Consider the following 26,864-nt stretch of genomic DNA (forward strand, 5'->3'; position numbering starts at 1 on the left):
GGACTCTGTTTCGACTGAAATAGAGACACTCGCGGTAGGCCTAGCCGTGGTTTCAGCCGAAACCGCGGGCCGCGAGTGTCTGTCCTTTTCCTTGCGTTTTTTGACCATATGCGAAGTCGGAGTCTCCGACGGCATTTTATAAGCAAAATCGGCTCCAAAAAATTCCTCTGCAAACTCCGACCGACGTCTAAGAGTTCGTCGGTTGAAGGAGGCACAGGCTAAACAGGCCGATATGTCGTGGTCTGGGCCTAAGCAAGGAAGGCAGTAAGAATGGAAATCCTTATGAGGTATTTGTTTCCCACAAGTTAAACAATTATTTACTTTGTCTGACATCGGCTGCGGCAAGAAAGAGTCCCCAATGGGGTACTTAGCTTTTTTCGAAGTCTTCGGTAGCTGAAATCTCTGGATCTGACCGACCGGCACTTGCGAACAGCTTATGCTTCGGGCACCGCGCGGCAAGAAAGACTGAGGAAAATGGCGTCGGCTGATGCTTTTATACCCCAGATGCTCTGATGTCAGGGAAAGTGCGACATCAGCCGAGGCCAGACCCAGACTTTGGAATCCGGCCGACCGAAGGGCTGCCTGAGGCAGGACAACCCATATGTTATGACTGCAGATGCATCCTTGAAGGACATCTGTGTGCGTGTCAAATTGACTTGTTCAATACCCTAAGAATAAAACAAATTTTTATCATACAAGCTCCTGTATTTACCGCTACCCATCTGTAGACAATCAGAAAACTATGCTAAATATGTTCAGACACTTAAATACTATAGAAATCCACACCAACCAATAAAACTTCTCAAACAATTAAACCAATCGGCTGTCTAATGAGATACAATTAAACCCATGAAAAAGTTAACCCCTGAGAATCCATATTTTAAATAACCAACTTCCTATCAAGTAAAAAGCATTTTATATTAATATTTTCATTAAGTCCAGGTAGACAGTGTGCAGCTAAATTAACCTGCCATTCAACTGTTCTTCAAAAAACTACACTTGGGCAAGGAGTCGAAGTTGTAACACTCACAGGAGGGGCAGGAGTCGAGGAAGGAAACACTGACCGACTTCTACAGCGAGTGTGAGCATCAATATATACAACTTTTCTGACTTTAACTGATTTTCATTTCAAAGTATTACAGCTAGGTTTTAATTTTCTACCTAGCCAAAGAGCCGATTTATCAAGAACATTAAAAGATCTGAAATTATACACTAGAAACTTAAATCTAAAGTATACTTTAAAGGATGCTAATGTTAAAAAAATGTATAAGCAGGCCTTCTCTTTTTAATCCTATGTTGCAGCACACTATTAAGACATGTGAAAACTGCTTTGAAAATTATTAGAGCCATCTAAATAATACAGTCGGTAAAGTATTTTATAATTTAAATACAGATGAAAAAGGCATTAGTGGAGTTGAGGTCTCAGAAGAATTCGACATTCATGAAAGCAGATAAGGGGGTGGGATTGTAACTATGGATTAAGAGAAGTACAATAAATGAGAGAGAGTTTATGTTAAATAATAAAACAGGATTATTTAGAAGTTTCATAATATGACATTTTGACAAGTAGCAACTTAATACACGATAATCTTTTATGAACTACTTAAAGATTTTCAAGTTGATTTTATTAGAGTAGACATGCTTTTTGGTACTCCAAAATTACATAAGATATTAGAAATTTACCCTTTCGGCTGAATGCATCTGCCTCTGGTAGTATTAGAGGGGATTTCTTTATATCTTGACCATTTTTTTAATTCTCTAGTCCAAATGTTGATTCCTATATATATTTTTCTTGGGACTTTTTGCACAATATTAGAATGTTTTATTTGGATTTTCTTCACTGTGATACTTTTTATTTTTTTTGTTTACAGTTGATGGTGTATCCTTATCCACACGTATACCTCAGCTGGAGGGAGAGGATTATGTTCGTAGTTTTTTTTTTTTTTTTTTTTTTTTACATAAGCATATTTCGATACACGGGCTCCATACATACACTTGTCTTTTAGATATTTTATTAGAAAATAATTTTATATTTAATGTAAAGTTCTATAAACAAATGAAGGGTGCAGCAATGGGGGGTTATAGCAGTCCCCCACATTTGCTAATCTGTTATGGTGGTGGGAGAAGGAGATTTTTGTGAGGCTCTCATCTTTTTATTAAGATTATTTGTTATAGTCATTTTGTTGACCGTTTTTCATTACAAGTGATGGCTTAAAATTTAATGGACTTGATTAATGTGTTCAACAGTTAATCATTTCCTGAAATTTGTTTTGGGTGAACATGGACAGAGGGTTAGTTTCTTGTATGTCAACCTTAGATGGGACAATGTTGGAAAACAATTTTTCTGCGTATTTTACTAGCAGTTATGTCCATTACAAAAGTGGACATCCTTTATATGTGAAGAAAAACATCCCTCCTGGTTAGTTCATTTGATCTTTAAGAATGGTTTATGATCATAATAATTTTGAACTCTAAATTGATTTTATTACAAAACTATTTCTCGAAGAGGGGATACCTTAAGGATGTATCATTTAATGTGGCTAATGAAATTCATCACAGAAGGTTAACAAACTTTCATCCCGTACTTTTAAAAAGGTTTCATTAGCAAAAACAAGAGGATAGAAAATTTTTTGGACAATGACAGTAATAATTTTGATTCTACACCCAGATATTGTTTAGACGCAAGTATTGATAGTGGTACTATTAAAAATAGTAGTAGTAATTGGAAATTATGGGACATGAAGATTTAGCTAAAAAGTACAGTTTTGTACCTACCATAAATGTAGATGTCCGATAGGTATGCATCTGCAGTCATCACATATGGGTTGCCCTGCCTCAGGCAGCCCTTCGTTCGGCCGGATTCCAAAGTCCGGGTCCGGCGTGGGCTGATGTCTCCCTTTCCCCGACGTCAGAGCGCCTGGGGTATAAAAGCATCAGCCGACGACATCTTCCTCAGTTTTTCTTGCCCTAGATGCCAGGTGCCCTCTAAGGAAGGCTAAATTTGGAGAAATGCAATAAATTCCAAACATGCACAGAAATATATATGCATAAATATATATATATATATATATATATATATATATATATATATATATATATATATATATATATATATCTATATATCTATATATATATATATATATATATATACACATATATATATATAAATAAATAAAATAAATACACCATAATAGATAACCCCAGCAAGCTATGAGAGGGATAAGTACCCAATAAATACCACAGAAGGGAAGGAGGGAGGGTAAACCTGACTGCAGATGCATACCTATCGGACATCTACATTTATGGTAGGTACAAAACTGTACTATGTCCTTCAAGGATGCATCTGCAGTCATCACATAGGGTAGAATACCACAGCCAATCTGGGGGTGGAGGATCTATGTAAAGGATGGTGTAGCTAAAATGACCTGCAGGACTGCCGTAGCAAAGCCTGCTCTGGATCTGGAATATAAAGGTAAATTGTAATGCTTGGAAAATGTATGCACGGAGCTCCATGAGCAGCTTCTAAAATGTCCTTGGTAGCCATCCCTCTTAAGAAGGCTGTGGAGGTGGCTGTGGCTGTGGTCGAATGAGGTCTAATGTTAGCTGGCACAGTTTTTCCATGAAAGGAGTAACAAAAACGAATGCAATTTCCTATCCAGTTAGAAATTGTCCGTTTTGAAATTGCTTTTCCTTGTGCACCAGCAGCATATGCTACAAACAGCTGGTCAGTTTTTCTGTAACTTTTAGTTCTGTCCAAGTAGTAGCGCAACTGTCTGTGTATGTCCAGGGTGTGCAGAAGCTTTTCCCCTTTGTTTTGTGGGTTTGGAAAGAAGGTAGGCAGGTGAATAGCTTTGTTTAATGAGACCCTGGATACCACCTTTGGCATAAATGAAGGATTGGTTCTCAAAGAGACTCTCTGTCTTGATGAAAGATAAGAAATGGCTGCACTACCATGAGGGCCTGTAACTCGGATACTCTTCTTGCTGAGGTTATGGCCAGAAAGAAAGCAGTCTTCAAAGACTGGAACTGTAGTTCTGCAGATGCTGCTGGTTCAAAGGGAGGCAGTGTTAGTTTTTCCAACCCGAAGTTAAGGTCCCAAGTAGGCACTGGTGGACTCCTTGGAGGATTAATGTTTTTTAATTCCTCTTAGAAACTGTCTTAGGAGAGGATGAGAGAAGACAGGTGGATCAGTATTGTACTCTGCTGAAATAGCTGAAGCATGAATTTTAATGGAAGAGTAAGACAGGCCATTGTGAAGCATTTCTGCCAAATATTCCAGGATATGTGCCATGTTCATAACTTTTGCATCTAGGCCCTTTGAGGTGCTCCAGGTGTGAAATCTTTTCCATTTTGCTGAGTATGCCTTTCTTGTGGAAGGCCTGCGAGCTTCCATGATGATATCCTTCACTCTCTTGGATAGCTTGTCCTGGTGATGAATCAAGGTATTTTCTAGACAGCTAGTTGCAATGTTTTCAGGTTGGAATGCAGAGTTGTGTAATTGTGCTGTGTCAGGAGAAGCGGCCATTGTGGAAGAAGCCATGGTTTCGTCCGTGACATGCTCTTTAGCAATGGGTACCAGTGCTGTCTTGGCCAGTTCGGAGCTATCAGAATCACTCTTGGCTGCTCTGCCTTGATCTTCAGTAAGACCTTGGTCATTAATGGAAGAGGTGGGAATGCATACACTGTTAGAGTTCTCCAGCTGAAAGAGAGGGCGTCCACTTTCCATGCTTGTGGGTGGTATGTCCTTGAGCAGAATTTCTTCAGGTGATGATTGTGTGGGGAGGCAAAGAGGTCTATGTCCGGACTCCCCCATGAGTGTGTGATCTGATGGAAGATGTCTGGGTGCAGCATCCATTCGTGTGCATCCATGATGTTCCTGCTTAAGCTGTCCGCCAGTATATTGTCCTTTCCTGGCACAAACTGGGATTGCAGCTCTATATTGAGTGTCAAGGAAAGTTCCCATAGATTCATTGCCAGTCTGCAAAGAGGGTAGGAATGGGTACCTCCTTGCTTGTTTATGTACCACATAACTGTGGTGTTGTCTGTCCTTATTACCAGGTGGCCTTGATGTAGAAATAGCTGGAATGCCTCAATTGCATGTATCACTGCCAGCATTTCCTTTTGGTTTATGTGCATGCGTAGCTCTTTTTGTGACCATAGTCCTTGAATGCACCTTCCCTCCATGTGTGCTCCCCATCAGTGGTCTGAAGCGTCCGTTGTAATGGTTTGGCTGGCTATTGGTTTGCTGAAGGGCAGACCCCTGTTTGACTGGCTTGCTTGAGCCCACCACAGAAATTCCCTTTGAAGGCATGGGATGAGTGGTATCAACGTTTCCAAGCTGTGACTGTGCTGAGTCCATAAACTCCTTAGGCACCATTGTAGTTTCCTCATATGTAGCCTTGCTTGAGGAATCAGAAGAATGCAAGAAGCCATGTAACCCAGGGCCTGCAGGATTTTCCTTGCAGTCAGCTGAGTTTGTCTTGACAGGTTTTTGAAGTAGTCCGGTAGTTGACTGTTTTTCTTCTGTGGGGAAAGCCATTTGGGTGGTTGTTTCTAGATTCGCACCCAGAAAAGTTATTCTTTGGGATGGTACAAGTCTTGACTTGTGAATGTTGACTGTATATCCCAAGGCCTGAAGAAGATGGATGGCATAATTCAAGTGTTTTACCAAAGTTTGTTGGCTGTCCGCTTGTATAAGGCAGTCGTCCAGATACGGGTATATTTGCATCCCCTGAAGTCTGCAGTGTGCAATTACTGATGCCAGGCATTTTGTGAATACTCTGGGCGCAGTAGATAAGCCAAAGGGCAATGCTGAGAATTGATAATGCTCTGAACCTGCAAGAAATCTGAGGTGTCTTCTGCAGCTTTGTCTGATAGGGACATGCAGGTATGATTCCTTGAGGTCCACAGTTACCAGCCAAGACCCCTTGCCCAGCATGGGAAGGAGTTGCTGATGAGCCAGCATTTTGAATTTTGGCACAATGAGATAAGTATTCAGTGCGGACACGTCGAGAATAGGCCTCCATTGCTTTTCTTTTCTTGGAACAAGGAAGAGTCTGGAATAAAATCCTTGGCCATGTTCTGAGAGAGGAACCTTTTCTATTGCTTTCATTTGCATTAAGTTGGAGATTTGTTTCAAAGCCTCTGCCCTTTGATTTGGTGGCAGGTCTGGCATGCCCTTTCTTTTCGGTAATGTGTGGAAATGGAACCTGTATCCTTTGTCTATTATTTGTAGTGTCCATTTGTCCCTTGTAATAATGTGCCAATTTTCTGAGAATAAGGAAAGCTTTCCGCCCAAAGGTGCTTCCAATTGAGCCCTGGTTGGCGGTGTCAAAGTAAAGTCATTGAGTCTGTCCTTGTGCAGCAGTTGTAGGCCCTGCACTACCTCTCTGGTTGGGAGGCTGCCATTGACGTCCTCTGTAGGAGCCTCTAGCTTGCCCTCTACCTCTGGCACGCCTGTTCTTGCCTCTCTGAAATCTCTCTGTGTCTGGAAAGGACCAGTTCTTGGAAGGCCAATTTCTGCTGATTCTTGGTGGTTGGACTTGCATAAAATCTTTGACTGTTTGTACAGATTTTGCATTTTCTTCAAACTTCAAGACCTCCTGAGCAGTGGAGCCAAATAACTTCTGCTTTTCCAGTGGAGCATCCAGAAGCTTTGCTTTAACATGGTCTGGCAGAGATTGTTCCTTCAGCCAAGCATGCCTATGTATGACTGCACCTGTCATAGCTGACCTACATGAAGCTTCCAATGCATCATAACCACACTGCAAGAAATGGTTGCTAACCTGTTAAGAATTATGTACCAGATCCTGAAGTGATTTGCGATCTAGGGGTTCAGGTGAAGACAGTTTTTTATGCAATTCATCTAACAAATACTCTTGGTACTGTATCATACGAAATTGACAATTTAAAGCCCTCATAGAAAGGGTAGCAGAAGTATACACTTTTTTACCCCATCGCTCTAAAGCCCTGGACTCCCTTTCAGAGGGGAGTGGATTTTTTGTAGTGACAGCTGCAACCCCTTTAGGCCCTGGGAAATAGTTTCTGGATCAGCAGAGTGGGCCTTGTAAAGGAAAAGATGTGATTCCGGGACCCTGTAATACCTATCGGGTTTGGCAAGAGCCGGAGGGAGAGTGTCAGGGGTTGTGCTAGACTCAGAGTACACATAATCAATGACATTCAAAACAGGGGGGGAATGGCCAAAGGTCTATGCTGAGGCAAATGCAAGAAGGTCCTTAATCTCTTCCTGAAATCAGAGAATTCCTGGCCCTGCCATTGGAAATGCTGTCTCATTGTGTGCAGAGTTTCCCCAAAGGACAGCTCTTCAGGAGGGGAAGCCGAAGGGATAGATTCCTCTGCATCAGAATCCTTGTAGGCCGAAAAAGCCTCCTCCTGGTAGTCCGAGAGAGCAGAATCAGAGGCCTCCTCTGAGGAGTGGGGATCAGAGGGCTCAACCCTGGGCCTTTTTCCTGCAGGAGGTTTAGAGCCCCTGTCCGGATGAGGCTGTGAGCCCCTAATTAATGAAATAAGGTCCTCTGCTGAACTGCTTCTGCTTCGTGCACCACGCTGCAAGAAAGACTGAGGAAGATGGCGTCGGCTGACGCTTTTATACCCCAGGCACTCTGACGTCAGGGAAAGGGCGACATCAGCCGACGCTGGACACAGACTTTGGAATCCGGCCGACCGAAGGGCTGCCTGAGGCAGGACAACCCATATGTGATGACTGCAGATGCATCCTTGAAAGACTTAATTAGATACTACTACGCATTTTGTGGCAAAAAAAAAGGCAATATAAAGCAATTGTTAGAACATGGGGATACAAAAATACATCTACCTTGCAGAGAGAAAGCTTATGGTATTTCTAAATGTCACTGTTGTAATGTGTAGATATATTCGTCAAGGACTTTATACAGCATTGACCACGTGGATAAAAATATTAGGGTTCCAGGTACATTTAATTGTTCCACCTCTGTGCATAAAGCAATGTAAATTACGCCAATGTGTCCAGCATTTTATGTGGGTATGACCACGAGGAGTTTGAACAAAATAATATGTATATGCTATTGAGGTCAAAAATGACAATGCATTGTGTAAACATTCTGTGGATTGTGTTAGTTTTAAAAAGTGTACTTGTACTGTTTTAGAAACAATTAATGAAGACCTAAGAGGGGGTAATTTTAAAAACCAGGTGGAGATTAAGGAAATTGAATGGCAGATTTGTTTAGTTGCATACTCTCTTCCAGGACTTGAGTAAAAAGCATTTTATATTTTCTTTAAGAAGTTAGTTATTTAACATTTGGATTCTCAGGGGTTAATTTTTTCATGTGTTTAATTTGATCTCAGACAGCTGATTGGTTGCTGTGGATATCTGCAGCATTTAGACGTGTATCAACATATTTTACATATAGTTTTCTGATGAAGTCTATGGACAAATCGCGGTAAATAAAGGAGTTTGTATGCTAAAAATTTGTTTTATTCTTTCACCCGAATCTCTGAGAATCATCCAGTGTTTTTTGTTTTACTTGTTGGATTTTATGTCAGTGGCTGGATTTTTCTTGGCTTTGGCAATTTTGCTCAATACACCAAGATCCAAAATTGGTCTCTAGTCCCATTGTTTTCTGGAGTCTATCTGACCTGGTGGGAGCATCTTGGATGACTTTCTAGCAGCTTTTGGATTTCTAGTGCTGCTGCTTTCCTCTGACTGGGTGTAACATCAAGATCTTTTCTGGATAATGGAGAAGGTAGGGAAAAGGGAATTATATAACCTCTGGAAATAATTCCCTGCACCCAACTGTCTTTTGTTATACTTAGTCGGGCTTTCTGGTGCAGAGATAAGCGACCCATGACTACCTCCAGAAGTACGCAAATCAGGCCTCCATTCATGAATGCTGAAAGGATATGTTGGGAAAAAATCTCCAGACCCCCGTTTTGCAGGCCTCCTCTGCAACGGGGGCATTTTCCATTGTCGCTCCCCCCCCCTCTGCTTCTCAGGGAGCAAAGTCCACAAGTGCCTGGAAAGGACCCCAAGGTTTTTTGGACCGCATTTTTGACCTCCCCTTTGATTCCTGGAAAAGGTCCTTTGAGGGGTCAAAAAAATGCACACCCACTGCAGAGAAGGTCCATCTTTCTCACACCTAAAGACTGTATCTTTTACTGTGGGGCCAAATAAAGAAGTGCTGTCAAAGGGAACACTGATGAACAATGACGAAGTGCTCTGCAAAATCCCACAGGCACATCCAGGCAGGTCTAATGGAAATGCCTGAACCCACGACCCTTGAGGTGCCTTCTGCAGCATGCAAGATAAGCCTCATGAATGAACCGGATATAGCCTGCAGGGTAGCAAACTGAGAGACCACCAAAGATTGAGCCTCAACAGTTCCAGTTCCAGAAAGAGAATTGCATAGCTCTTTAATCAAATCTCTTTGTAGCCTAGTAAAATGTGTTAAATAGTTTAGCGATCTAAGTGCAAACATCACTGAAGCATAAATACACCTCCCAAATGTGTCTATTGCCCTTGTCTCTGTTATAAGTTTGGACAGCAGTACTATCTTCAGTGAGTTCCTTTTTTGTAGCAGTCGCCACAACCATAGCAGCAACTGGAACCCCTTTATTCAAATATCCTCATCCTACTGATTGAGCCAGAATCCTGTCTATTCTCTTGGGGATGGATTCAATTGAATCAGGTTCCTTCCATGCCAACTTGGTAAGCAGATCAAGTTCATTGGCTGGTGGAGTAATCCAGGAGGTAGATGAACCACTGACAAATGCTTCCAGAAATACTGACTCTTCAGAAGAAGGGTCTTGGGAAGACCAGCCACTGTTTTCTTCAGGATCTCAAGAATGTCACCAAATGAGACATCATAAGGTGGTGATTTTGGAGACCCCTCCCATTTACGGAAATCAGTATCCTAGGTGATTGCCTCCTGAGAAAAGTTCAAGTGCCTCATTCTGGACTTAATCTTCCTACCTAGGGGACTTCCTCAGTGGGGTGGTACAGAGAAGTATGAGAAGAGACTGAAATACCCTGTTGGGTAGACTGGAAGGTTTGGACTGGCTGTCCCTGGGGGGGGGGGGGGGGGGGTAGAATGATTAGTAATCTGATAAGTAGACGGTGGATCTGAGGGGGCAGGAACTGACTGACCTGCTGAGCAGAGAACTCTCTCTTCACTACTTCAAAGGCAGACCACTCCATCGAGAAGGAAGCCAAAGGAGCAGAGAAGGTGAATTTATGGCTCGTCACCTCCCTCCATCCCAAGAACAATCCATCGGAGGTGAAAGTCTGAGCAGAGTTGTCCAGTGCTGAAGAGCTAACGGGAAAAGATGTCTCTTAAAACCTTAAAGTTGAACCCATCCTTTTTGATCCAACAGGAAAGCTTCAGCTACAAGAGTCATCCGGCTCAGAGGCGATCATAGACAGTGCATTCAGAGCAAATGTCCAATCCAAAGTAGATTTCTCTTTGCGTTTGAACCAAATGGACCCGTTAAGGCTCAGATCTGAAGGCTGTAAAACTACAGGTCAAATTAAAGAAGGAGCTGTTGTCACTGTAATGGTAGATAGATGGAATTCCTCACCCAAAGGGTTAAGAACCGTGAGAACTCCCTTCTTAATTTGCTCCATGAAAAATTTAATCATCATCTCCACATATGCTTCCTTGAGATTCCTGGAAGAATGAGAGGATACTAGGGATGGTGATTTACAGTACCTCTTTAAAAAGGGAGAGAGCACACACTCACATTACTGCCGTGGCATAAAGAAAAATCCCAACTACTACACAGAACTTGGTAAGGGATTTGGACCTGAAGACATAGGTTCCAAACTATGCCTGGTCAGATCACAGATTGCAGGATCTGAAATATGTGTGGTCACATCCAATGATGGTTGGATCGGATGTAGATTTGGATCCAGTTTCTTTCTTTTTGGTTCAGAAGTACAGGCTAGAGAATCCGAGGATCTGGACCTTTTTGATGGGTCTTTAGATTTTGTTTGGGGTACTGAAACCCTGCAATGGCTTCAGAAAAAAGATGGCAATAATCCCTTTAAAAATCAGCTTATTTCTCCTGTCAGCTAAAGCTTGGGGGTTAAACCCACGACAAATACTGCAGTCCTCTTAAGTGTTCTGGTCCTAAACAATACGCACAAACTGTGGACATCAAAGGCAACTTAAGCCAACACTTGTCACATTTTTTTTAAAACCTGCTGGACTTCAGACACTTTTGTAGTTAAGAGTGAACAGTTAAAGGTTTTTTTTTTAAATATAAAGAAAAAGGAAAAAAAAAATACCAGAAAAGGTATTTGAGAAACAAGAAAAAACAACTTGTAGACAAAGAGAAAATGCCAACATTGGTAATTACCGAGATTACACTACATGTAAAAAGGGTAAATGGAAGGAGTTAGGTCTACCAACAATGATAAAAAGGTTTTACACTTCTGCAGAAATTATTTAAGATGAAAAACAAAGATAAAATATTGAAGAAATAGTTCATTATAGAGGTTTTTAGAAATCAACTTCTCTCACTGAAGCTCATGAGCTGAAGGTGATTATGTATTAACGCTAAAGCAGCAAACAAGATCAGAGGGATGTTAGGGGTGGTGCATTATGGTAAGCAAAGAGCTCAAGAGTTTGCCGATGACTACGAGCTACTAAAATCGGCACGTTGGATACAAGGACCAGATCCGATCCCAACAGTTGAGGGAAGCAAGAAAAATGGACTTCAGATTGTTTGATACAATAGTCAAATCATATCAACAACTTGACCATTTTTTTTTTTTTTTTTTTAAATACCTTTACTGAAGTATTCTCTCACATTACTGCCATGCCACAAAGAAAAATCCCTAACTACTACACACTACCCAAGTTTGATTAGCAGCTCAGGTGACTGAGGTGTAGACAGGATAGGCCAGGAGTAAAGTTCACAATCCAGAGTTAATCTACTGAGCCTTTGCTGGGGACTGGAGGGATAACTCCAAGTCAAGCTGTGAAGTGGGAATCTCTTGACTGTGGAGGAACTTGTGACTCAGTGTTCAGAGGCCATCTCATTGCTAAACCTAGGACAGGTCTGACATTTATCCAGACTCAAAAACTAACTTTTTCATTCTACTGATTAAGAATCATACCAAGGTCCCTTCAGCTACTCTAGTGACTCCCAAAAGTCACAACCTTCTGAAGCTATGAAGGCGGCCTCAAAATGCATTTTCATTTCTTGGAGGCAAATGGACTGAACCGAGATTCTATTCCACAATGAAAGCAGCCACCCATGAAATATGTAACTGTATTGATTAAGTTCTACCCTGTGAAATAAGCAGAATACTAGGATTCCCCATTCTAGGCAGATAACTTAGAAACTTCACAATGATATAAATCAGGACTAAGAGCAAAACCTTGCAGGAGACCAGCACAGCAGAAGTCAGGGGCCAACCATGTGTTACTAGTCAAAGATTCAAAGAAACTTCAGTACTTGCGTATTATCGCAACCAAGTAAGTTCCAATTGAAACCACAAAGGCATACCATTACGCGAATTAACTGCCAGAATTCCGCACATGTTAAGTGCCCCGTAAGAAAGTTATGGTCGTATCGCACAGGAGACAAAATCTGCTTGCTGTAAACAGCAAATGACACCAGCAGAATTTAAAAAAATGGTTTATAATTGTTATGTCCGGTAAGGTCTCCTTAAGCTGCTGTAAAACATGTACAAACTTGTGACAGTAACAGGAGTTGCTTTCGCATGTGTTTCCTGAAGGATACGAACTCTGACATTGTAAAATGTTATTTACTGACTTCACTGCAAAGTACCATCAGAAACTCCCCACTGTTTACTGCCCTGCTGACACCGTCAGTTAACTGTTTATGCCTTCAAAAGCAGACAGAAATGTTGACATTTTCCTGTCAGTGAAACTACATGGAGCACATAAAGCCCCAAGCAATACACAAAATTATGATGGTCTCATCAATCAAACCCTGAAATTATGTGCTAGTGACATGGATGGTAACACTGTCCTCTCCAAATTTGTGGTCCATCATTTGGCAAGCAGAAAAATAAAGCGAGTATGATCTCGGAACCGATCGCTTGGAAAAGAGCCACTTGTCCTGCTAGGAATGTGGTTGCATTAGACTGAATTTGGTTGCGATAATATGCAAGTACCGAAACTTCATTATCATTTAGGACACACAAGTGTCACCTAAACAAAATTGAGTGTCAGCTCAAAAAGTAAGACTCTAGGTAGCTGAAACACATGCTTGACCACTATCTATATACACTGGACAACACTGAAGACTAAATTAACACATGAAAAGGAAAGTGCACCATACAGAGAGATGATACTGCACATATGGAAGTGACTGGAATTGCACGGAATCAGGATATATTCATTTTAGTACGAAATAAATATAATTATTGTATGAAAATAAAAGGAAAAGAAATAGAGCATAAATAATCTATTATAGTTCTGATACATCCACATTTACAGTTGCATTAGTAATTGCAGTAGGATAAAAACTGTTCATGAATCTGGAAGTCTTGCAGTGGATACTCTATAACCTTTTACCACATGCAAGTTTAGTGAACCAACCATATGTTAGATGAGAAGTGTCGCTCAATATTTTACAGAACCTCTTTTTACATCTCATTTCAAAGAGCTCCTGTAAGGTAGGAAGACTAGTGCCCACGATCTTTTCTGCTGTTCTGATTATTCTTTGCAGCTTCTTCCTTTCGGCCTTTGTGCCATTACCAAACCATACAGTGCAGCTGCTGGTGATAATGCTCTTGATGGCTCCTCTGTAGAAGATATTTAGAGCATTCAGAGAGAAATTTGCTTTTCTAAGCCGTCTTAGAAAGTGTAGTTGCTGACGAGCTTTTTTAATTAGCTGCCCTGTGTTTGTACTCCAAGAAAGATCCTCTAATATGTGTATCCCCAGAAACTTAGTAGTTTGGAGACTCTCCACTTCTTCACCATGTGTGTAACATTATATAGCAGCAAAAGGTGCACCTGAGCATACGAGACACTCATTACATAAACCGTACTTCGATATATCAGAGCCTTCCTTTCATAAAGTCATTCTCTGTCCTCCAAGCTCAAGCAGGTATTAATGGAGTAAGATTAAAAAACAAAACACCGAAGATCACAAAATCTTACACTTCCTGAAAGCTTCAGGACACAGAAGGAATTTTTTTTTTGTAAGAAAAGCAAATGGGCAAGGATAATCACTATTCTTTTCATTTTCTGGAGGAAGGAATTAGAGTCAGCCTTGGCCTCACTTCTCGCAGGCAACTCCATGTGGGCCTTTCCAGACTTAAGCAAAGGCAAATGACTCTGATTAGACAGCTCAGGAGGCAACAAGGGCTAAACCAAGCTCAAGTGTATACACATACATACATGCACACAAAGGTGGGGGAAATGAGTGCCACAAAGTAGCAGGCAGCATAGTGAAGACACACAACAGAGACATGTGACACCTCTGTAGCTCTGTTCTAAAAGGCAGCTTACTTTCTAACATGTTCTCAAAATGTAACTCTAGTGGGAACATGCTGGAATGTCTTTTACAGAATTACAGCAGATAGGTTTTTTTTTTACGTAAACCAGCAAGCATACATAACTTTTACACAGCACCCTGGAAAATGAACTTTATAAAACCGATTTTCAACCTCAGGTATGGGATGAGATGCCAAAAATCAAACCCTTTACCATGACCAATGAATGCAACAGCAGCAAAGCATGATGTGGTACTAAGCTGCCTAATATTAAAGAGGTTTGCTCTTAGCAGTAGAGGCTGGACAGTAGACTACACTGTACTGGATTTCTATGATGGGTCAAACAGCAACCCAAAAAATAAACCCAGAGAGCTTGCTGGCTCATTTGATATAAAATTAAGCAATCTGAAATAAACTTACCAAAGACCCATAAAGAGAGTTAGTTTTGGGTCTCAAGATCTAGACTCAAAGTTAAAAATCAGGTGAGTGGAGGATAAATGTCCTACAGCTCCCAAAGAGAACTTAAAACATAATTGCAGCTCTTTATCCTCTTTTGCAAGCTCAGTACTTTTAAAAATCTTAACTTGAAAATCTTGAAAGCAAGAACTTAGTCTTCATTTTCTGCAGCTTTTTTAGATAAATGCTTCCATCAAGTGACAAAGTGACTTCAGATTTCTTTTTATTCAAAAGAGACTTCTCGCTTTTATATATTCTTCTCCAGAATTCCCATCTGCGAATGGGAATGGTCCTAGGAACTCATTCCAGTGTAGCAATGAGGTTTAATATTTAATTATGCTGTGGCATTTTTCCAATCCAATGATTTATCCTTAAATCTTAATTAGAATAATTAGATGTGGTTGGATATTAAGCTAGGAGAGTTTACAGCACCATATTCTCCTCGCTCTTTGTTTAGTTATGCTGGTCTACACTTTAGAATTCACTGTGATATTTAACTCATGTATCTCTTTACATTAAACTGTGCAACTTTATATATATATATATATATATATATATACATATACATAGATATATATATATATATATATATATATATATATATATATATATATACATATATACACATATATACATATACATATATACACATATATACATACATATACACATACATATACATATATATATATATATATATATATATATATATATATATATATATATATATATATATATATATATATATACACACACACATACACACACACACACACATGTACACACACACACACACACATATGTACACACACACACACACACACACACACACACACACACACACATATATATATATATATATATATATATATATATAAAATTTGAGGCCAATGAAGTATTTTTTTCCAAACGTGCTCGTAACTTCATTTCTTAAATTAGACTGTTGAGAAAAGGCTTTGTGTATCCCTATTAAAAAGCCAATATGCACTGTACTGCTAGTACTATGGCACACTTTTACAGGGCTTAAAACCAAATGAATAGTCATTGCACTCTTAATAGTTTAAAAAATAATTTAGAGTTTAGCTGAGGAATGGCTCACTTTTAAATGTACGTACACCTATGTAAAGGTCACTCATGTTGTACATCATGACTATTAGAAAAAAACCCTAACATTACATTTCACAGTCATTGTGTAGTTAATTTCTTGGGTCTCAGACACTTAGTAAGTCCACCTTTTTATAGGTTAGTGTAGAAGATTAGGAGTCATTCATGGGTAAGGTATAACACTATGGTTTTAATGAGCTTCTGCCCTTTAATTTAGTAGGACTTCTTCAGGTATACAGTGTGGGGTGGAAAACTAAGGCAAATACTCTACACTCTCTCTTGCATTTAATTAGCTTATTCGCCTAGCACTTCATCTGGCTTCTTGTAGCAATTATTGTAGCACAAAAGTGCCAACAGCTCTAAATGTCCTATAAGGAAACTGCTCCAGTACTTAATAGTGACCATCCCTCCTGGCATGTCTAAAGGTCAGTTTCCTGTGCTTTCTCCTATTAACCTGGTGAACTTGGACATTCTGAGATACTACAGCAACTGCCTCATGTACACAGACAACAGTCTCCTCTTACCTCCCAACAGTCTCCTCTTACCTCCCAACAGTCTCCTCTTACCTCCCAACAGTCTCCTCTTACCTCCCAACAGTCTCCTCTTACCTCCCAACAGTCTCCTCTTACCTCCCAACAGTCTCCTCTTACCTCCCAACAGTCTCCTCTTACCTCCCAACAGTCTCCTCTTACCTCCCAACAGTCTCCTCTTACCTCCCAACAGTCTCCTCTTACCTCCCAACAGTCTCCTCTTACCTCCCAACAGTCTCCTCTTACCTCCCAACAGTCTCCTCTTACCTCCCAACAGTCTCCTCTTACCTCCCAACAGTCTCCTCTTACCTCCCAACAGTCTCCTCTTACCTCCCAACAGTCTCCTCTTACCTCCCAACAGTCTCCTCTTACCTCCCAACAGTCTCCTCTTACCTCCCAACAGTCTCCTCTTACCTCCCAACAGTCTCCTCTTACCTCCCAACAGTCTCCTCTTACCTCCCAACAGTCTCCTCTTACCTCCCAACAGTCTCCTCTTACCTCCCAACACTAAGACTTGTGAGAGATGCACTTATATAGCCAAATTGGAAGACATGCACTCTCCAGCCAAGACCAGAATAGCTGGTCAAGAGGGAGAAGGTCAACACCTGCACCACACCACATGAGCACACAGCCCTCCAGAACACCCACAATCACAGCTCTCACATAAAAACACAACTACACATCCACCTTCGCGGAGGCTCTCAATAGAAATCTACCCAAACAGCAGAGACCTCCAAATCAGAAACGCACCTGACCACCACAACACAGCACAAATCAAAAGACACATAGCTCAACTACACAGTGTGCCCCTCAACCTAAACCTGTAAGGCAAAACAGCTTGCCCAATACACTAATCATAGGTGATTCGATAGTGAGGCAAACTGATGTCCCACTCACTAGATTGAATAAGGCCAAGGTAACAGTCAGCTGTCTGTCAGGTGCCAGGATCAGACACAACACACGCACTCATGTCACTCCAAAACAAGTGCAAGTATGACTCTGTCATTGTTCATGTGGGTGTGAATGACCCAAGATGCACCTCCCTGGACTACATGAAAAAAAGACATGGAGGAGCTCTTGGATTATGTGGCCCAGGCTGGTATGACCCTAGCCGTGAGCAGCATACTACCATCACCCAGAATTATAATGCAGTATAAGCAGAAAATAATTGACTTCAACAACTGGCTAAGTTTCTGGTGTCATTCTAAAGGGATTCTGTCTGCTTGGGATGACATGACTGACAGACCTCGATCCTTTGCCAGAGATGGCCTGCATCTGTCACCCCTAGGTTTCCAGATACTGACTAAGGCTCTTGCCACCCCTATTGTGCCTTTATTAGGCAGTGTTCCAAAGACCAAATTACCACTGTAACAGCTATAAATAAATGCAATCTGAGGGTCTCGCGCCTTAACGTTAGAAGTCTAAATCTCAAGATGCACTCGATCGAAGCACTCCTCAAAATGGAGAGCATCAACATTTGTGCTGTAACGGAGACCTGGTTTAAAGCAGCAGAAAGCACCCCTGTGCTACCAGGCTATAACTCATTCCACACCTTTCGGCCCCAGAACATGGACCGAAGCTCCAAATTCAGAAAGGATATGCACGGCTCCAGACTAGTAGCCCAGCATAACACATGGGGGTTGGGAGGGTGGCTTAATGGCTAAGGTGTTTGCCTTACAAACACAAGGTGCAGGGTTTGAGTCTCACAAGGGATAATTGGCTAGGCTTAAAATGGCTCGGAAGGGCAGTTAGCTTAGTACTAAAACTATGAACATCAGAGTTGCTTCAGGGACAACAGTGGGTAAGATGGCGAATTCAGGTCGCAGCCTGCTACAGGTCACCAATCATGTCCTAAGACTCTCACTCCACATTCCTAAACACCCTGGAAAGAATTAGGGTCCAACCCAACACTCTCCTGGGTGACTTCAACTACCTCTCCATAAACAGAGAAAACTACTCATGCACCAATACACTTGCCCAACACTTCCTGGAATTCATTAAATTCCAATGTGTTGGACCAGCTCATTCTTACCCCCCCCCCCCCCCACTAGAGGAAGTAGTAACCAGGTCAAGGATGTTGCTAACATGGGCAACCACTGCCCAACACCAATAGTCAATTCCTCCCTGGTTAGATCCAAACACAAACTAATTATCATGGAAATCCACATCTCAACTACACCACCAGCAAAGGTAAGCACCATGAAAAACTTCTCCAAAGCCAACTTTGACCTTGTAAAAACAGATGTGGCTAACTTCACAGCATCCATGTAAATGGAAAACAGCAGCATGACCACAGAATCATACACCAATGCACTGTATGAAGATGTACATAAATGCATGGAACTAGCCATACCCAACAGAACCAAGATGCTCTCCACCAAAAAAAGGAAGAGAATCTGGTAGCCCCCTGCCATTAAACTCTACAACAGAAGGGAGAAACTGTTGTAGAAAAGGTGAAATCTCAAGACTGGAAATACTCCCTTATTAAAACCTCTAAAGCCAGCTATGAAGGCAGAATTGCTGCAGACACTAAACAACCACAAAGCCTTCTACAGTTATATCAAGAATCTCCACAGCAATACCCAGATTTTCTCTGAGTTGCTGCACAATGGTACTTTCGACACTGAGCCAATCGATATTGCCAACATACTGGCCGACAGATTCAGTGCTAACTTTAACCCCCCCCCCCCCTCAGGACCAATCACAATACCAGAAGATTGCCAGGCACCCAGCACTACTGCAGCACAAGTTAAAGCTACTTTGTCCAATACAGCTTCCATGGGATCAGACAATATCCCTGGTTGTATTCTACATGAACCACAAAGTTAACTGGCACCACACCAGTGTGCCCTGTTCAATCACAGCCTCACCTAAGGCTTTGTCCCTACAGAATGGCGCACTGCTAGTGTCATCCCTCTCCATAAAGAGGGAGCGACTACAGACCCTGGGAAGTATCACCCTATTAGCCTGACTGGTCTGATATGTAAGGCTATGGAGCACATCATCATGGACCAAGGACATAGGGTATCTCCAAACTCTGGATCCCACTCAATTTGGTTTTGTGAAAGGTAGATCATGCCTGCTCAACCTGGTTGACATCTTTGAGTACGTCACTAGAGCTGTGAATGAGGGCATGGCAGTTAATACAGCCTACCTCGATCTGGCAAAGGCCTTTGATACCATTCCCCACTCAGGAATTATTGATAGACTCACCAAACTAGGCAACCTCTACATCACTAGGTGGGTTGCAAACTGGCTCACAGATAGAACACAGAGTGTGAAAGTAGCAGACTCCAAGTCAGACTGCTGACCAGTCACGAGTGGAGTCCCACAGGGATTGATCCTGGGTCCTCTCCTTCTTAAAAGTTCAGGCCAACATGGAGGGACTCTCTGGCTGACCAGGTTCACCGACTATTGCAAGCTGGGAGCCATTATCAACTCCCAAGTGATGTAGACATCCTACAGAAAGACCTCACTGAGACTAGCGACTGGTGTTGAAACCATGGCCTTAAGCTTAATGCCCAAAAATGTGCCATCATTCCCTTTGGGAAAAACTCAGTTCCCACTAATTACCACACTGATGGTAGCCCACTGAACACTGAAGGCATTATAAGATCTGGGGACACAGGTTAACAGCAACCTCTCCTTCAACCACCACATTGCCACTGTGGTCAGAAAGTCCGATGTGGCACATCTCATTACCAAGAGTTTTGCATCCAGGAAGAAAGAGGTCATCATCTCTCTCTACTCTTTCCTCATTAGACCAATTAAAGCAGGAGTGTCCAACCCGCAGCCCCCAGAGCTCTTCCATGCGGCCCGCGACCCTTAAATTAAAATTTAACTTTTTTTTCCATGTGTTTTCACGTCCGCGTCCTTCAGCTATTCTGCGCATGCACAAAATTACTTTTTTCACGTTTTTTTTTTCTTGCCAGCGTCTTTCAGCTGGTATGCGCATGCGCCAAAACACCGTTCGGTCGTTTTTTTACATTTGCGGTGAAGGAAGGAGTGAGATTGCGGTGAAGAAGTTGGATTTACACACTGACTACATTCTACATTTATTTTACAGCAGTAAAAGGTAAGCTATAGTGGTCAGACTTGTTCTGGTTGTGTATTCTGTTAGCAGGAAGTTTTTGATAGTGCTCCATATTAAGCAATTATGCATAAGGTGTCTGACTTTATGTTTATTTATTTAACATAAAAGTCCAACTTGGAACGAGCAACTTTTCAGTGGAGGCTCGGGGAGAAATGCTCCAGATGATCGTCTTTGAGCTGTGCCTTATGTTTTCATGGTTTTCCTGTAGTGTAAAACTTCCAGTATTTACCAAAACAGTGAGGAATGTAGTAACTAAGTATGGCAGACAAACGAGTTTCAGATTTCACGTATTTCGGACACTACAGAAAATACGTGCTAATGCAGAACCTGTTATTCTAACACCCAATACAGAAGACATTGTTACAATGCCCTTGGTTTTGAACCCGGCCACTGCCATTTTTTTCACTTGTCCCTCACTCCAGAGAAAACACAGAGTTGAGAAGTATGTTGTATTTAATTAATGTGCGTGCGTTTGTGCTTAAAAGACTCCTATGTCAAATGGTCTTATTTTCTTAGTCTGCCTCTCTCTCTCTATAAAACGTGCCTAGTGCATTCAAGCTAAACACTCCTGTTATTAAACTTAGTTATGCTCTCTGTTTTTAAAGAAATTGTTCTTATCTTATGCACTTTGTTTTTATTTATTTACTGAAATATAATTACTACGTCCCTTCACTTGTGGTCCATCCACTCCCCGAAACAGAGGATCAGCTAAATGACAGGTAATTAGAACAGAGGTTATTATTTTGTAGTTCAGGGTGTTTAAAACACATTTATAAGTAGGGCAGAATTCAAAAGCAATCAGTTTATTAATAGTGAAGGAATATTACAGAGAAAGCTCCGAGTAAACCGTGATTCTCATCTGGCAAAGTTCTGTCATGTATTACTACTAGATATTGTGACATGGTTGCTTTTGATTTTGATAGTGCAAATGTGTTTAACGGGCAACATAAATGCTTGATGCCATGCTACTACTGATTGAGTAATCATGGCACCTTGTCTTGGTTTGGAGAATGCTGAAGTACATTTTATGATTATGAAAACAGCAGCGTCGTTTTAGCATCGTTTTTGTTATTGTACTTTTCTGAAGCTGATTTACAAACCGTCTTGGATCCGGCAGTTTTCGGGATATTCTGTTTCACACACATGTGACCTTCAGAAGTGTTTTAGAATTGCATTACATTGTACATTCAGATGAATAATTTCATTTTCATGCCATCTGTGTTGATATCAATTTGGGCAAGTGCATCCTAGGAAAGAAGCGAGTCAGTTACAGTAAATTTAAAAGTTACTAAATGAGCAAATGGTAATTTAGAGTTTTAGAGTAGACATTAATGTAAACAAGACTAAGTTTGAGTATTGGCATATTACTATGTAGTGTAGTTAGTATAACAGAAACAAGAAAGTAAAATAAAAGAGTTTGAAGTTTTAAACTTCAAATTAAAACTTCAAGCTCTTTTATTTTACTTTCTTGTTTCTGTTATAATTCTACGCGGAGGATACTGATAATAAGGTGGCTTCGGTTCGGAGGATACTGATAATAAGGTGGCTTCGGTTTTTTAGTCCAAGTTGCCATGAAATTGTACTTGCACGTGCATATAAGCATCACTGAAAGTGCGTGCAGAGGTCGCCATTACGTTGTTTTCTGAGGTTAATATGGTATGGTAAGAGTTTCATTGGTGGTGTAGTTATTGCAGGAAGCTTGTTTGTTATCAGTACTTAATCTGTGTAGTTTATTAATTTCTTGTGTTACCTCTTCGCAAATTTCGTAAATCTGTTGTAAGAAAGTTGTGGTTATACTTAGTACTTGGCGCTTAATATGTAATGCCCTGTTGGCGAAGCAGTTCATACTCTGATGCTACAGAATGTTTTTTTCACCTATAACAAAATGATACTGTAATAACGCTAAAAAAAAAAAAAAAAAAAAAAAAGACACCCATGACTTACTGAAAGTGGTGGCACCATGCAATTAGCTGGTATATGGGATCAAGACCGGCTTTTGTTGAAGTAGAGCCCTAACCTAGGCGAAGGAGTCCATGCGCGCTAACTTACGTTAACATGCGCCACAACACTTTTAACAGGTGTAGGCATTAAGTCTAATTTTATTAAACCTTTAGCCATCTTAAATGTTGCAGTTGTTTAATAATTTTAAACTAAGAAGTGGTTTCTGACTTGATGTTCACCTAAGCCGGCATGTACAAAGCGATCATTTCTTTCTTTTTTTTAATTCCTTTGCAACTTCAGTTTCTTGAAGTTGCAGATGAGATGCTGGACCTTTAAAAGGCTTTCTGTGCCTTTTAGCTGTTTGTATGTGTGCGAGTTCACACACACACACACACACACACACACACACACACACACACACACACACACACACACACACACACACACACACACACACCAAGCTTCAATCTCGAAAGTGTGGGACGCTATCTGTCATAACGCGGGGAAAGAGTGGGACACTTAATAATAAAAATAGTGTTGCTGACTAACGTGATTAAGTATTAGTTACCATAGGTACACAAAAAATGTTACCACTGAATGCCTGACATATCCTTTCAATGAGGAGCGGCGAGATACATGGACTTAAGACTCACAGTGATGAATGAGTGGTGCAGCGATTAGCGTTGCTGCCTCATAGCAAGAGGTTCTCTGGTTTGAATTCTTGTCTGTGGTGCCTTATGTGCGGAGTCTGCGTGCCCTCCCTATGGTCGCATGGGAAAATGGCCCCAGGCGTGAGTGCGTGCGTGTATGCGCCTTCGGTACAAGGCTGGACGCGGGGCTGGCAACTCGACACCGTAAAACACCACTTCCAATCATGAGCGGAAAGGTGATACGCTGTGGCGACCCCTAACCGGGAAAAGCCGAAAGAAGAAGCGATGAATGGCTTACCCTTACACACACTCTCTCCGATAAATGGCTGTGGGGTGAACACAAAGTCTCATCATTCCTGATATTGCCAGTGCCATATTTCAGGGACAGATTGCAAAGCTAGAATCAGAAGAATACATGAGCGCTTTGGACAACATATGGCCATTAAGGACATGATGAAAGACATGGAAACCAGCAAAATCACAGGTATGATCTCATACAAATTGAAATGTTTGTACCTGTTAATTTTTTTTTTTACAAATAAACTAAGATGTTAGATTTAACTGTTTTTTAAATAATTAGAATGAGATATTGAATTTTAGGGCATTATTATGCATTTATTAATTTATTTATTGTTCAAATTCAGCTACAATACAGCCACATTAGACCGCATAAACCAGAGTTGTTTTTTTTTTTTTTTTTGCTCTTCAGTTAATGTGAGACCTTTTTTTTTGGTCCTCACTTGCCGTTTGCCCCCAGACCATTTCTGTTGACTCAATGCGGCCCTTGCAACTGAAAAGGTTGGACACCCATGAATTAAAGTATAATGCCCCATTTGGCTTGTACCTCACTGAACACCTGCAACAGCAGGAAAGGCCACAAAAGTACCTCACAAAGAGAATCCAAGGCCTTAAACACATGCCCTGTTAGAAATGTTACACCTAAAGAAATTCCAATCCCTCCGCACCACACGCTCCAGGAACCTCAACCCTATTACCACAATCAACAGAACATACTGGAGGGGACAGGTTTATAACCCAGAGACTGCCCATGCTCTGCAATCGACTTCCCATACATGTCAAGCAGAGCACCTCACTGGTCCTTTTAAAAAGAAATCTTGATGACTAGATGGGAAATAGAAAGGTCACCCCGGGAATCACTCCAGTGGCTCTACTTAAAAGAGGTACCAGGAACTAACAGCAGCATGATGTCAGGGCACTTCTATGGGCAAGGTTTGTAAAGGCTCCAGGGCCGTTGGCCTAGTACACATCTATGAACTTGCCTCGTGCTACGTCATCCCTGACTTGATGACCCTGCAAACTCTTCCCTTCACTATTGCTTTTCTTGATGCTTGCTAATTTATTTCTGCTAGGCTGCAGATCGCAAAGAAAGTGCAAAACTTCAGCAAGTGGCACTAAGCAGCAGGGGACATCACACAAAAAATGAATAAAATAATCCAGTTCAGTGATTAGCTTTAAGGCTTACGATGTGTCAAACACATTGTAAGCTTGTGCCCTACTCCTCCAGGTAATAAAATTTGGCGTACCATGCAATGACTTCAAGGAAAAAAAATTCAGGGCAGTACAATAAAGTCAGAGTATGAGAACTAATGCTGGGGTAGGAAGAGCTCCCATAAAAGAAGCACTGCAGCCAGAAACTTTTAACACAGTTTGTTTAGTGCTGCCTAGATTAACTCAACATTTTATGCTATATATTACTGTCAATATGCCACTCTATCATTAATTGCTACTCTGCTCCAACACACAAATGGCCTGATGCAGGCAGGCTTACTCATTTGATTTTGAGTTGGGCTACCATTTTCTAATGGTCTCTTGCACTAAAAGCTTGTTTGCATTTACTTACAACAGAACTCAGGACCACTGCTAATTTTGGTACACTGTGAACATTGAATGAAACTCATCTACTGGCACACACCGGCTTGTGTTCCTTGCCACATTTTAAAAGCACAGCATGAAGCATTTTACGCTTGGTTCAAGTTAGCGTTTCTGGTGCTCCCATCAGGTTTCTACATTCATACTACAAAGTAAAGGACTGTGAAATTCCCAAAGATGTTGCAGACTTATGACCTTAAGGTAGGGAAAGATGGTAGTGTACATGGTGGAAAAGCTGTGAATTCCAACAGATAAGCTTTACAACCCCAATGAGGGGAAGAAACACAGCACCTACAAAGTTAGACTCAACTGTATGTTTCCATGGCCAAATATCTTGCAATATAAACGCAAGTTTATCTAAGCACTATGGTGGCAGATTTGTAAAAAAAAATATCATGGAATTTCCTTCACACCCATCATGACATGCAATGAGAAAACTGAATAGGACAGGATTGCTAGAGAACAGCCAGCTAAACTTTGCTTACATACAGCCATGCAAGGATCCTTTTGTAGGGAAGAGATAATACTGTGTGTAACAAAGTCATGGGAAACATGGTCAAAGAATACAAGTATCTTGCCAATGCGAGCAGTGGGCAATCAAACATTACAACTACACTTTCAGCTGGACTCCTTAAAATGAGGGATCCTAAATTTATAGGTATTCGCAGAAAAATGATGCAACCCTAAAAGCACAAATTTTAGAATGATGGCTACTACATACCTGTGCAGACCTTGTGCTAAAGCCTCCGCACAAACTTGCCAAGCATCAGGGGAAGTTTTCAGCTGCTCAAAATAGGTCAATGCCTTAAAAAAAAAAAAAAAAAAAAAAAAAAAAAAAAAAATTAAAAGCAACATTAGTGACCACAAGGATATTAATATAAAATAAGGAACAGTATTATATTTTTTACCACTATGCAACACCCACACCCATTTCTTCCCAGTTACAGACTGCAACTGCATCACGTAGGATACCTACTTCCACTCCAGTACATCTTTCAGTCAGCAGTAACAAACTAGGAAGGAACAGAACTTTCAGTAAAAAAAAAAAAAAAAAAAAAAAAAAAAGAGTATATCTTGTAGTACAGTTACGTGAACAAGATTCTAGTAAAGAAATATTAAGTTTTATCTACATCTTGCAGCAACCAACACCTTAAACAATAAAAATGGTACATGATGCGATATTCTCACTTCATAAATGTAAACGTATGTACTTAAGATACAGTGCTTTTAAAACTGAAAAGATTCCTAAAAATAGTTCAATGAAGTTGTAAAGTGTTGCAGCTATCCATTACTCTTGTTTGGCTTTACACTTCTACAGTTGTCTAAGTAGCTAAAACTCACAATAGCTTTTATAATACAGCACTCCCTCAGGCAATACACTCAAGGATACCAACTCTCTTGACAACATTCTTCAAGACTAGATTGAGCCATCCCTTCCCTTCCAGTTGGAATTTAAGCTCCTTTCTCCCCCTCTTTTCAACTCCACTCAATCAGACTTGGATAATGTAGTGAACTGCTTCCATTTCCATTCTGTATACATCATCATCTCTCGACTTCTGCACGTCTTTTTCTCTATGGCTGGCCTCAAGATCGATAAAAAAATATTAAAAAAAATATTCCAGTCATGGTGCTATTAAAAAGAATAGCAACAGTTTCTGGAATTCACTACATCTCAACATCCACTGTATCAGACTGTTAGAATTAGCCTCTTTTCAAAGGAGACCAGAGATGAA

The 26,864-nt window shown here is 40.9% G+C and overlaps 1 protein-coding gene across 1 annotated transcript in view; it reads right to left on the reverse strand.

Annotated features, from left to right (window-relative positions):
- XPOT (exportin for tRNA) overlaps positions 1 to 26,864 on the reverse strand; it is a 3,393,313-nt gene that overhangs the window by 3,165,516 nt on the left and 200,933 nt on the right. The window contains exon 3 of the mRNA XM_044088045.1: positions 25,853 to 25,935. Coding sequence (XP_043943980.1) covers positions 25,853 to 25,935 — 83 coding nt within the window. The remainder of the gene's footprint in view (positions 1 to 25,852; positions 25,936 to 26,864) is intronic.

This window comes from Protopterus annectens, chromosome 11.part0 (genome assembly GCF_019279795.1).
Source record: "Protopterus annectens isolate FY-2018-M chromosome 11.part0, PAN1.0, whole genome shotgun sequence".
Taxonomy (NCBI): Eukaryota; Metazoa; Chordata; order Ceratodontiformes; family Protopteridae; genus Protopterus; species Protopterus annectens.